A 13,347-nucleotide genomic window follows, 5' to 3' on the forward strand; every position below is an offset into this window, starting at 1 on the left:
AAACGTAACTGGACAGTAAGAAAACCCACAATGCCTTTCAGCAGTTACATAATAAACAAACACAAACAGCTTCTGTTTTCTTATCCTACTTCCTTATATCCCACAATCTTATCAGCCCTCGATCCATGCTAGAAATAATTAAGCAGTGAAGCAGGAAATATCCATTCAACCATACAATCCATGCAAAACATTTGTGTTGGTTAGCAAAGTTAACGGCACTGTTACAGATAAACATGTTGACTTTAACGTGTTATGGACAAAAAAATAATGGACACCAAACAGAATCGGAATGATTGTTAAAATTATTTTTAAAAATTTAATTGTTTTCTGAAAATCCATTATGTCATGGTCCCTATTCTCCTCATTTGAATACAGTGCTGCAGTGTAAAAAGTGGATTTAAAAGTGTTTCATTTTTTTAAGGGTGGGCTGGTGTGAACTCACAGAGAAATGCTGTGAGGCACTGGTTTCAGCTCTCAGATCAAACTCCTCACCCCTGAGAGAGCTGGACCTGAGTGACAATGACCTGCAGGACTCAGGAGTGAAGCTGCTTTCTGCTGGACTGGGGGACTTACACTGTAAACTGGAGATACTGAGGTAAGTCTGACTGGGTATTCCACACTGTAAACTGGAGTTACTGAGGTCAGTCTTACTGGGTATTCCATACTGTAAATTGTGGGTAGTGCGGTGAGTATTACTGGGTATTTCACACTGTACAGTGGAAATACTAAGGTAGAAAATAACTAATGATTTCAAAATAAAGCAGGAGTATCAAAGTCTATAGGTTGACTTAAAAAATAACATTAGACTCGCTACAGTAAGTGGAATGTCGAAAGGAAGATTGCATTGGAGGTTAAGGATGACATTAAAAGTTTCTTCCAATATTTTAACTCCAAAAGAGCTCTAAAAGCTGAACTCACTCATCTGCAGGATAGTAACGGCCTTATAATTGAAAATGAAAATTTATATAGTAAATGAGTTTAATGATTATTTTACACGGGTGTTGACAGTAGATGACATGCTTAACTTACCACCATTTAGTACAAATACAGTGTCGTATATAAACAATATACAGTCCCTCCACAATTATTGGCCCCCTTGTAAAGATTTGTAAAAAGGGTTAGAAAAAAATCCACCTTTTGGCGAAACAGCTTCATCTCACACTGAAAAAAATTAGAAAAATCCAACCTTTCATTGAAATAAATGTATTCAAAGAAAAACAAATCCTTCATCAAGAAATAATAATTTTCAACAAACACACATGTGCCACGATTATTGGCAGCCCTGCTTTTAATACTCTGTACAGCCTCCCTTTGCCAGTATAACAGCACTGAGTCTCCTATGACATTTTATAAGGTTGGAGAATACAGAGCAGGGCATCTGAGACCATTCCTCTTTACAGAATCTGTCCAGATCACCCAGGGTCCTCGGCCCTCTTTTGTGCACTCTCCTCTTCAGCTCAGCCCACAGGTTTTCAGTGGGGTTCAGGTCAGGGGACTGAGATGGCCATGGCAGAAGCTTGATTCTGCGGTCAGCTGACCATTTTAATGTTGATTTGGACATGTGCTTAGGATCACCGTCCTACTGGATGATCCATTGAAGGCCCAGTTTTTGTTTCCTGGCAGCAGCAGCCAAATTTTGATATAAAATGTCCTGGTATCTCATGGACCCCATAGTGCCATGTACCCTAACAAGGTTTCCAGGGTTTTTGGAGGAAAATCAGGAACCTCCACCATATCTTACAGTTGGGATAAGGTTCATTTCATTATAACCATCCTTCTTTTTACGCTAAATCCACCTTTAATGTTTATTGCCACAAAAGCATTTTTGTTTAATCAGGTAGTTGAATTTGATTCCAGTCAATGTTGTATAATGTTTTGAAAACTCCTGGCACTAACATTTTAAGTAACTGACAGAAAAAGCTTCTTTCTGTCATACCTTTCAAAACGTCCATACCTCAATCCCCTTATAAGTATGTCTGCTAGGTGGAGTCAAAGGTGCAGTATAATCCTGTTATAATGGACTCGCTTGTAACGGAATATCGTCTATAACAGACGAGGACTGCCGGTTGTGCACCTTTAATTACATGCAGAAAAAGCATCGGATATAGCGGACTCGCATATAATGCAGTGTGTGTGAGAGTGTCTGTGGCAGGGTACGTGTGTGTGAGAGTGTCTGTGGCAGGGTACGTGTGTGTGAGACTGTCTGCGGCAGGGTACGTGTGTGTGAGAGTGTCTGCGACAGGGTACGTGTGTTTGAGAGTGTCTGCGGCAGGCTACGTGTGTTTGAGAGTGTCTGCGGCAGGGTACGTGTGTTTGAGAGTGTCTGCGGCAGGGTACGTGTGTTTGAGAGTGTCTGCGGCAGGGTACGTGTGTTTGAGAGTGTCTGTGACAGGGTACGTGTGTGTAAGAGTGTCTGCGGCAGGGTACGTGTGTTTGAGAGTGTCTGCGGCAGGGTACGTGTGTTTGAGAGTGTCTGTGACAGGGTACGTGTGTGTGAGAGTGTCTGTGACAGGGTACGTGTGTGTGAGAGTGTCTGTGACAGGGTACATGTGTGTGAGAGTGTCTGACAGGGTACGTGTGTGTGAGAGTGTCTGCGACAGGGTACGTGTGTGTGAGAGTGTCTGCGGCAGGGTACGTGTGTGTGAGAGTGTCTGCGGCAGGGTACGTGTGTGTGAGAGTGTCTGCGACAGGGTACGTGTGTGTGAGAGTGTCTGCGGCAGGGTACGTGTGTGTGAGAGTGTCTGTGACAGGGTACGTGTGTGAGAGTGTCTCTGGCAGAGTACGTGTGTGTGAGAGTGTCTGTGACAGTGTACGTGTGTGTGAGAGTGTCTGTGATAGTGTATGTGTGTGTGAGAGTGTCTGTGGCAGGATACGTGTGTGTGAGAGTGTCTGTGGCAGGGTACGTGTGTGTGAGAGTGTCTGTGATAGTGTATGTCTGTGTGAGAGTGTCTGTGGCAGGGTACGTGTGTGTGAGAGTGTCTGTGCCAGGGTACGTGTGTGTGAGAGTGTCTGTGACAGGGTACGTGTGTATGACAGTGTCTGTGACAGGGTACGCGTGTGTGAGAGTGTCTGTGACAGGGTACGCTTGTGTGAGAGTGTCTGTGACAGTGTACGCTTGTGTGAGAGTGTCTGCGGCAGGATACGTGTGTGCGAGAGTGTCTGCGGCAGGATACGTGTGTGCGAGAGTGTCTGTGGCAGGGTACGTATGTGTGAGAGTGTCTGAGGCAGGGTACGTGTGTGTGAGAGTGTCTGTGGCAGGTTACGTGTGTGTGAGAGTGTCTGTGGCAGGGTACATGTGTGTGAGAGTGTCTGTGCCAGGGTACGTGTGTGTGAGAGTGTCTGTGACAGGGTACGTGTGTATGACAGTGTCTGTGACAGGGTACGCGTGTGTGAGAGTGTCTGTGACAGGGTACGCTTGTGTGAGAGTGTCTGTGACAGTGTACGCTTGTGTGAGAGTGTCTGCGGCAGGATACGTGTGTGCGAGAGTGTCTGCGGCAGGATACGTGTGTGCGAGAGTGTCTGTGGCAGGGTACGTATGTGTGAGAGTGTCTGAGGCAGGGTACGTGTGTGTGAGAGTGTCTGTGGCAGGTTACGTGTGTGTGAGAGTGTCTGTGGCAGGGTACGTGTGTGTGAGAGTGTCTGAGGCAGGGTACGCATGTGTGAGTGTCTGCGATAGGATACGTGTGTGTGAGAGTGTCTGTGACAGGGTACGTGTGTGTGACAGTGTCTGTGACAGTGTATGTGTCTGTGAGAGTGTCTGTGACAGGGTATCTGTCTGTGAGAGTGTCTGCGACACCCCACCCCCAGTGCACTAGGTGACCTGCCCCACCCAGAGGCACCGGTGAAAAGAACCACTACTCCAAAGTAGAGGCTAGTTGAAGTGGCAGGAATGGGGGGGCGAATGAAGTCAGTATTTAATGTGAGGAGTCGTAGAGGGGAGAGGAAAAGAAAAGGAGATAAATGCAAAAAAGTAAAAAACGAAGGATTCTATTTATATATGATGATTGTGGATGATTGAAGCCGTAATTGCCAAAAAGAAATTAGTAAATAAAAAATTATCACACATATACACTCCTCAAAAAAATTTAAGGAACACTTTAAAAACACATCAGATATCAATGGGGAAAAAAAAATCACGCTGGATATCTATACTGATGTAGACTGGGTAATGTGTTAGGAATGAAAGGCTGCCACATCGTTTGATGGAAATGAAATTATCAACCTACAGAGGGCTGAATTCAAAGACACCCCGAAAATCAAAGTGAAAAATGATGCGGCAGGCTAGTCCATTTTGTTGAAATTTCATTACAGTAACTCAGAATCATACTCAGTAGTTTGTATGGTCCCCACGTGGTTGTATGCATGCCTGACAATGTCGGGGCATGGTCCTAATGAGACCATGGATGGTGTCCTGGGGGATCTCCTCTCAGATCTGGACCAGGGTATCACTGAGCTTTTGGACAGTCTGAGGTGCAACCTGGTGGCATCGAATGGACGAAACATAATGTCTGTGGGGGGCAGTCAATGGTATCAATTCCTTCATCCTCCAGGAACTGCCTACATGGTCTTGCCACATTGTCGTGCACCAGGAGGAACCCAGGACCCACTGCACCAGCATAGGGTCTGACAGTGGGTTCAAGGATTTTATCCTGATACCTAATGGCAGTCAAGGTGCCGTTGTCTAGCCTGTAGAGGTCTGTGCGTCCCTCCATGGATATGCCTCCCCAGACCATCACTGACCCACCACCAAACCGGTCATGCTGAACAATGCTGCAGGCAGCATAACGTTCTCCATGGCTTCTCCAGACCCTTTCACGTCTGTCACATGCGCTCAGGGTGAACCTGCTCTCATCTGTGAAAAGCACAGGGCACCAGTAGCAGACCTGCAAATTCTGGTAATCTATGGCAAATGCCAATCGAGCTCCATGGTGCCGGGCAGTGAGCACAGGGCCCGCTAGAGGACGTTGGGCCCTCAAGCCACCCTCATGAAGTCTGTCTCTGACCAAACAATCAGAAACATTCACACCAGTGGCCTGCTGGAGGTCATTTTGTAGGGCTCCAGCAGTGTTCATCCTGTTCCTCCTTGCACAAAGGAGCAGATACCGGTCCTGCTGATGGGTTAAGGACCTTCTACGGCCCTGTCCAGCTCTCCTTGAGTATCTGCCTGTCTCCTGGAATCTCCTCCATGGCCTTGAGATTGTGCTGGGAGACACAGCAAACCTTCTGGCAATGGTACGTATTGATGCGCCATCCTGGAGGAGTTGGACTACCTGTGCAACCTCTGTAGGGTCCAGGTATCGCCTCATGCTACCAGTAGTGACACCGACCGTCGCCAAATGCAAAACTAGTGAAAAAACCGTCATAAAATATGAGGAGGGAAAAATGCCAGTGGCCTCCACCTGTTAAACCATTCCTGGTTTGGGGGTCGTCTCATTGTTGCCCCTCTAGTTCACCTGTTGATAATTTCATTAACACTAAAGCGGCTGAAACTGATTAACAACCCCCTCCGCTACTTAACTGACCTGATCAATATCCCAGAAGTTTAATAGACTTGATGCTATACTCTGATTAAAAAGTGTTCCTTCAATTTTTTAGAGCAGTGTATATTAATACATAGATATGAATGTCCATACATACACAGACACACTTTCATACATATCTGTAATGATTGAAACATACAATACATGAATTAAACAGTAATAATAATAATTAATTAAAATAACTGCAAAAAAGTAAGGGGGCGGTGGGCGTTGAGGTAGCTTTTATTCACAAAATAGTTTGCTGCAAACATACATCCATCCATCCATTTTCCAAACCGCTTATCCTACTGGGTCGCAGGGGGTCCTATCCCGGAAGCAATAGGCAAAAGGTAGGGAACAACCCAGGAGGGGGGCCAACCCATCGCAGGGCACATTCACATACCAGTCGGGCAATTTAGCAACTCCAATTAGCCTCAGCATGTTTTTGGACTGTGGTGGAAACCGGAGTACCCGGAGGAAACCCCACGACGACATGGGGAGAACATGCAAATTCCACACACATGTGACCCAGGCGGAGACTTGAACCCGGGTCCCAGAGGTGTTAGGCAATAGTGCTAACCACTGCACCACCATGCCGCCCCCAGCAAACATACATCCATCCATCCATTTTCCAAACCGCTTATCCTACTGGGTCGCGGGGGGTCCGGAGCCTATCCCAGAAGCAATGGGCACGAGGCAGGGAACAACCCAGGATGGGGGGCCAGCCCATCGCAGGGCACACACACACCAGTCACTCACACATGCACGCTTACGGGCAATTTAGTAACTCCAATTAGCCTCAGCATGTTTTTGGACTGTGGGGGGAAACCGGAGTACCCGGAGGAAACCCCACGACGACATGGAGAGAACATGCAAACTCCACACACTTGTGACCCAGGTGGAGATTTGAACCCGGGTCCCAGAGGTGTGAGGCAACAGTGCTAACCACTGCGCCACCATGCCGCCCCCCAGCAAACATACAAACAACCAGAATTCTAGAAAAGTACTTTATATTTGAATGAAATAACAAATAAAACACTTTCAAGTCACATGAGCCTATATTTTATTCACAACAGAACATAGATAATATTACAAATGTTCAAAGGCCGAAGACCTGTATTGGATTCCCGTGGTCTTCGGGCCCTCAGACGACTCTGCATCACTCATCGGCATGATTGTGTCAGTGACATTACTAAATGGGCCCAGGAATACTTCCAGAAAGCACAGTCGGTAAACACAATCCGCCGTGCCATCTGCAGATGCCAGCTAAAGCTCTATCATGCAAAAAGGAAGCCATAACTGAACATGGTCCAGAAGCGCCGTCGTGTCCTGTGGGCCAAGACTCATGTGAAATGGACTGTTTCAGAGTGGGAAAGTGTTCTATGGTCAGACGAGTCCAAATCCGACATTCTTGTTGGTAATGAAGGGCGCCGTGTCCTCCGGGCTAAAGAGGAGGGAGACCTTCCAGCGTGTTATCAGCGTTCAGTTCAGAAGCCAGCATCTCTGATGGTATGGGGGTGCATAAGTGCATACGGTATGGGCAGCTTGCATGTTTTGGAAGGAACTATGAATGCTGAAAGGTATATAAAGGTTTTAGAGCAACACATGCTCCCCTCCAGAGGACGTCTGTTTCAGGGAAGGCCTTGTGTATTTCAGCAGGACAATGCATGCAGATAATTACCTGTGACATCCATGGTGCACTGTGAGCAGGTATACAGGCCCACAGAACATGCAGATAATTATCTGTGACACCCATGGTGCACTGTGAGCAGGTATACAGGCCAACAGAGCATGCAGATAATTATCTGTGACACCCTTTGAACACTGTGAGCAGGTATACAGGCCCACAGAGCATGCAGATAATTATCTGTGACACCCATTGTACACTGTGAGCAGGTATACAGGCCCACAGAGCATGCAGATAATTATCTGTGACACCCCTTGTACACTGTGAGCAGGTATCAGTACTGACTACTTTTTATATTGAGTCACATGTTTTATGTGAATTACTTTGTACTGAACTGAAGGCCAGTATTTGTCACTGTGAATATGTTGTTGCAGACGTCCATCCAGAAATCAGAGCTGGGGGAAAAGATAAGGTCCTTATTCCAGTTAATTTTTGGTACAAATATCAATGTGTCTGTCGCAGATGGAGGATTATATATTCTAGAGGTTTCTTTTTATTTTTAAGTTGCAGAATGTTGTCTCATCTGAGGAGGATTCAGTGTATTATGTGTGAGGTTCATTTTGTTTTTTTTTTGCTTATTCTCAACTCGTATTTATGGATTAAGTCTTCGAATGTCATGAAATGACTGTTACTGAAAAGGAGGTGGAGATGTGTAATCCCTTTCTGTTCCCGTGAGTGATAGTGAATAGTGATATTGTGAAGTAGGGAGTCCAGATTATTCCAGATTGGCGTGTATTTACAGGGTCTGAGAGTACAGTTAGTGATTTTAATGGCTTTCCTCTGGGCTGTCAGTGCTGTGGAAATGGCAGCACTGTGTTGTTAAAGCAGTTTTATTTCTTTAATGAAATTTTGAGTAAGTCTGCATGTCTGAGATTTTTACAGTACAGCTGCTCCTGCTGTAACCATGAGCTGCTGTTACTGCTGTAGTGTGACCATTTAGTTAAGTCTTGCAGTTGATTTGCTAAGTAATAATTAAGAAAAATGAGCTTGTAATCCAACTTGAGATTTACTTTTCTGTAATGTGGAATGTTTGATTTTGAGTTTTTGTTTTTCCAGCAAAAATGTGACATTAATGAGTTTGAAAGAATTTTTCTGAATTTATTCTGGACGAGTAATTTTATTTTTATTCATTGAAGTGGGAGACTCATCTATTGTTTTGAATAAGGGGGTGTAGTTGAGAGTAACCAAGTCAGACAGCCTGTGGGAGATGTAGATACCCAAGTACCGGATATTTCCAGTGTGAAATGGACCATCCTGATCGGCTGAATCCCAGGCATCTTCAGACAGTGAGAATATTATGGGTTTTTTTCCAGTTTATTGTGTAGTTTGATAGATTTGAAAAGGTATTAATAAAATTAAAATTTCATATTTTGAGGGTTTCATAAAAACAGCAAGATATCATCTGCATAGAGATTAATTTTGTGTTGTTATTAGTATTAATTCCATTTATTTCACTGTTCTGTCGTATTGCTGCCACAATTGTTTCTATGAAGATGGTAAACAGTGAAGGAGAGAGTGGGCATACAGGCCGTCTTCCCCGTCGGAGTGTGAATGCAGGTGATGTGATCCCATCTGTGACACTGTAGCTTTGGCTGAGGTCTACAGTATTTTAACCCAGTGGGTGAACGACTCTCCGAAGCCAAATCTATGCAATGTATTAAAGAGGAATGTCCACCTGACTGTCAGATGCCGTTTCTGCATCTAATGATGTAATCATGGTTTTACTATGGGTATGCTGAGCAGTCTAGACTAAATTAAATAATCTATAGATGTTGTCCGAGGCATGTCTGGTCTTGATGAAATCTGTCTGATCAGGATGGATTATAGTAGGAATGACTGTCTGTAACTGAGTGGCGAGAGCTTTTGTAATGATTTTCAAGTTATTCATTAATGAGAGTGGCGGGTAACTGGAGGGCTGTGTTGGGTCTTTATCAGGTTTCAATAACACTGTAATGGCCTATACATTTCTGCAGGGTAACCATCGGGTCTGGCGATTGGTTGTTAGGCATTTGGTTGAGGACCTTATGGAGTTCTTCTGATGTTAATGGTGCATCAAGCAGAGGTGGAGATTTCAGGTCCAGGGAGTACAAATCCAGACCAAGATTTTGTTTCAACAAACCAGTTGAGTCTCTGTGATTGTGACTCTTTGTATTCATCTGGTTGGTTGAAACAAAATCTTGGTCTGGATTTGTTCTCTCTGGACCTGAAATCTCCACCTCTGGCATCAAGGGCATCTGCTGTTTCATTGGTTAATATGGGTAAGTCTAGATTATTTTTAAATGATTCTATATCAACTGGATCTGGTTCTGAGAAGTATAGGTTCTTATAAAATGTTCAAAAGATGTTAATTTTGCGTGATTATTGAAATATTTATTAGAGGAATCACTTTTGCTTAAAAGTAATGCTTGTAATGGTCAGGTGATCTTATTTATTGTGGATTTTTTTTCCATCTTTCTGCAGACTGTCAGGCTGTAGAGTCACAGAAGAAGGCTGTTCTTCCCTGGCTTCAGCTCTGAGATCAAACCCCTCACACCTGAGAGAGCTGGACCTGAGCTACAATCACCCAGGAGACTCAGGAGTGAAGCTGCTTTCTGCTGTACTGGAGGATCCCAGCTGTAAACTGGAGAAGCTGCAGTGAGTACAGAGTGTTTGTCTGACACGCTACAGATACTTATGCATGTATGTGAAGAAGAGGCACCAATAAATAAATGCATACAGCAGTACTATATCATTCTGCTTCTCCTGTAGTGTGGATTACGGTGGAGAGTGCAGGACCAGAGCAGGCTTACAGAAATGTAAGTGTCTTTGCATGTTTTTATTAATAATACCATGAATACTACTGTATGTTATGGGTGTATTCACACAATTGTTGTGATGAGTGTGGCTTTTTGCATTGTGTGTAGATGGATTTCCATGTTTGTGTTTAGGTGAGTTTCATGTCATTTTAGACAAACATCCAAACGCGAAACAAAAAATCAAAATCATCACTAAAACACTATCAATTAATTTAATCGGTTTTTAAAATATTTTTTGCAAATGGTTTATAGCTGCTTGTATTATCTTCGTGTTTGTGTGGGAGTGTAGGATGGTTAAATATATTCTGAATTAGTTATACATATTTAATTTCACAAAAAAAGAATCCTTTGCATTTGTTCTTTTTGCGGATGCCGTGAGTGTATGTGTTTTCTGTGAGAGATTCGTTAGTATTGTCCTAAGGAGGCACCTGTAGGCAGTGAGACCGGACTCTCTCCTCAAGTGCAAAATGTGAATTTGCATTTTTACAGGGTGGTTCTGGAACATTCCTTAAAATTCATGAGAGAATATTACTGATTGGTCACTGAATCCCTTAAACCAGGGGAGCCCAAATCCAGTCCTGGAAGGCCAGAGTCCTGCACATTTTTGGGTTTCCCCTCATTTAACACACCTGATTCATCTCCTTGTGCTAATAACCACACAGCTCTTGAGCTGAATTATTTATGGTGGAACAGGGAAAGAGCTGAGCTACACAGGGCACCGGCCCCCCAGGACTGGATTTGGACACCCCTGCTTTAGGTAGAAGAAACAGGCAGCACAAGTCGATGTTAACTGGCCAATGAAGTAGTGCCCCTCTCATAAATATTAATCAGCCAGCCAATCGTGTAGGGCTTCACTCATGAATATTAAAAAGTTCACCTGATCCACGGTGCTAAAAGAAATTAGCGCCCGGGACACACTGGATGTGCGGCGGAAAATATCAAATTTCATTTCGGCGCCCATGTTAACAAATTAGAGCGGCCGCGTGCGTGCGCGAGATGCGGGGCTCACGCCTCGCGGCAGCGGCGCAGGATCTACAGTCACGCGCGCGGTAAGCGGTTCTCTATGGAAGCGTATTGCATTCATCTGGGAAAAATTTATTCTGTTTTTCCGAATTAATGAGATAATAATCCCGTTTTTCAGAGCAATATTTTTCTGAATTAATGAAAACCTTCCTGTTTTTTATGATGCGCGCACGATCTGTGCCGGAATCATCGTTTATATCAGAATCCAGGTCCAAATGTTTATTAAATATCACTTTAAACGTGTAATAATATTACTTAAATATTCTGTTATTGATGGCCATTTTCGAGCCGGATGCGCCGGAATTAGCGGTTTGAAGGAAAGACACTGACTTTAGTATTGATCTCTGGTGCCGTTGTGTGGTAAATATGCTTGTGATGAATATGTCTGATGAATGTCGCTGCTTTGTCATTTTTTTATTAAATTAATTAAGCTGTTAGTTTAGCTCGCGCCCCATTTTGTCGGCTCTTCCCGCCGCCGTCGCGCGCCCGCTTTATGTTTCATAAACTTCAGTTCCCGCTTCCTTAGGGGAAGCTGTGCTGTTTTTATATCGTACAGAAACATAAAGTACAGGCGGCCTGATGGGATTAATGGCTCTTCCTCCTGCCTACAGACTCCTGCCAGCTGACGCTGGACCCCAACACAGCACACAGAGACCTGTCTCTGTCAGGGGGGAACAGGAAGGTGACAGGGGGGGCAGAGCAGCCATATCCTGATCATCCAGAGAGATTTGACCGCTGGAACCAAGTTCTGTGCAGAGAGAGTCTGACTGGTCGCTGTTACTGGGAGGCTGAGTGGGATGGAGATGCAGTCCTGATAGGAGTGACTTATAAAGGGATCAGGAGGAAAGGAGGGAGTGACTGTGGGCTTGGAGACAATGACAAGTCATGGAGTCTGTGCTGTAATACTGACAGTTACTCTGTCCTGCACAATAATAAACAGACTCACATACCCATAGAGCCCTCAGGCTCCCGCAGAGTAGGAGTGTATCTGGACTGGGGGGCTGGTGCTCTGTCCTTCTACAGAGTCTCCTCTGATGGACTGACCCCCCTGCACAGACTCACCTCCTCATTCACTGAGTCCCTCTGTCCAGGGTTTCGGGTTTTTATAAACTCCTCAGTGTCACTGTGACGTGTTGCTGGTTCTCCTGGCAAAAAGGTAAAATCTCTGCTTTTTAACCTTTATAATCCTTTTTACTCTGAAATGTACAGAACTGTGCAAAAGTCTTAGGCAGACAAAGAAAATGATGTTTAGATTATCCTCCTGTTGGTGTAAAACTATGATATGATGCCTGTCAAAGTGTGTCAGCTTCGCCATTTCAGAACCTCTGCTAAAATCATCCTAGTATTTGCAGTGACCGTCCAGTGCAGCCATGTGTTTTTTGACTTGGCCACTAACACACCTCATACAGCTAGTCAATCTGTCACTGACTTTTTAAACTGATATATTTAATTATTTAATTGGGCTGTTGGTGAAATTTAACAAAATCGTGGAACGGCTGAGGTGCCCCTGAGGAGAAGATTGGGAACTGAAGCGGTGTTCATCTAGCCATCCAACTAGATATCAGTAACTTTTTAGGAAACAAAAGAAATTATTACTAGTTTTTATTGTGTTACTTTTAATTTGCACACGTTCTAATGTTAAATTGTGTTTTTTGTTCTAAGCCAAAGTACACTTGCTACCCAGATAAACAGCTTTAAACATTTCTTTGGACTGCCTAAGACTTTTGCACAGTACTGTGTGTTTTACAAAAAATAAATGACTGTGTTCAGTGAGCTGAATAAACATGAAAAATATTGTTTTTTATACGTTTTCTCTCTGACTAAAATATAATTAAATGTAATCCTGATTCGGGGGGGCTATCCCCTTCTCCTGTATATGTACATTTCATATATTGTATATTTATGTCCATTTACTGTATTCCCTCCCTGTACAGTGACAATAAAGGCTTTCTGTTCTGTCCTATTAATGTCCTGGTTCAGCGTCACCCAAAGCATAACTGAGTAACATAATGAAACCACAGTCTGCTGGATTAAGTTAAATTCACTGTATTACTGCAGCTGAACATAACTGACACAATGACTGTCAATCAATGTGTATAATAATCATTTAACTAGAGACATAACAGACTGAAAAAAACTGGAAAATATAATTATGTCCTGGTTCAGTGGATTAAAGTAAATAAAATTATTATTAATATATTTAAATAAAGAAATTTGATTTGTTAAATAATTAACACCCTTGCCACCCCCACCCCCAGTAATAGGTCTGGTTGCTCCCCCGTTGGACAGAACAGGCGGGTGCCCAGGCAGCCTTGCCACCGCC

At 43.9% G+C, this 13,347-nt stretch overlaps 1 protein-coding gene across 4 annotated transcripts in view; it reads left to right on the top strand.

The window, feature by feature from the left end:
- The window catches only part of LOC125727431 (NACHT, LRR and PYD domains-containing protein 12-like), a 40,324-nt gene extending 27,496 nt beyond the window's left edge, over positions 1 to 12,828 (top strand). For 3 of the 4 annotated variants that reach the window (XM_049004138.1, XM_049004136.1, XM_049004139.1), the window contains 4 exons: positions 422 to 595; positions 9,667 to 9,840; positions 9,955 to 10,001; positions 11,636 to 12,828. In XM_049004138.1, the coding sequence (XP_048860095.1) occupies positions 422 to 595; positions 9,667 to 9,840; positions 9,955 to 10,001; positions 11,636 to 12,153 (913 nt within the window). In that variant the 3' untranslated portion in view covers positions 12,154 to 12,828. The remainder of the gene's footprint in view (positions 1 to 421; positions 596 to 9,666; positions 9,841 to 9,954; positions 10,002 to 11,635) is intronic. The other variant, XM_049004140.1, reaches the window with a different exon arrangement.
- Positions 12,829 to 13,347: the final 519 nt, after the last annotated feature.

The sequence above is a fragment of the Brienomyrus brachyistius genome, unplaced genomic scaffold (assembly GCF_023856365.1).
Source record: "Brienomyrus brachyistius isolate T26 unplaced genomic scaffold, BBRACH_0.4 scaffold97, whole genome shotgun sequence".
Taxonomy (NCBI): Eukaryota; Metazoa; Chordata; class Actinopteri; order Osteoglossiformes; family Mormyridae; genus Brienomyrus; species Brienomyrus brachyistius.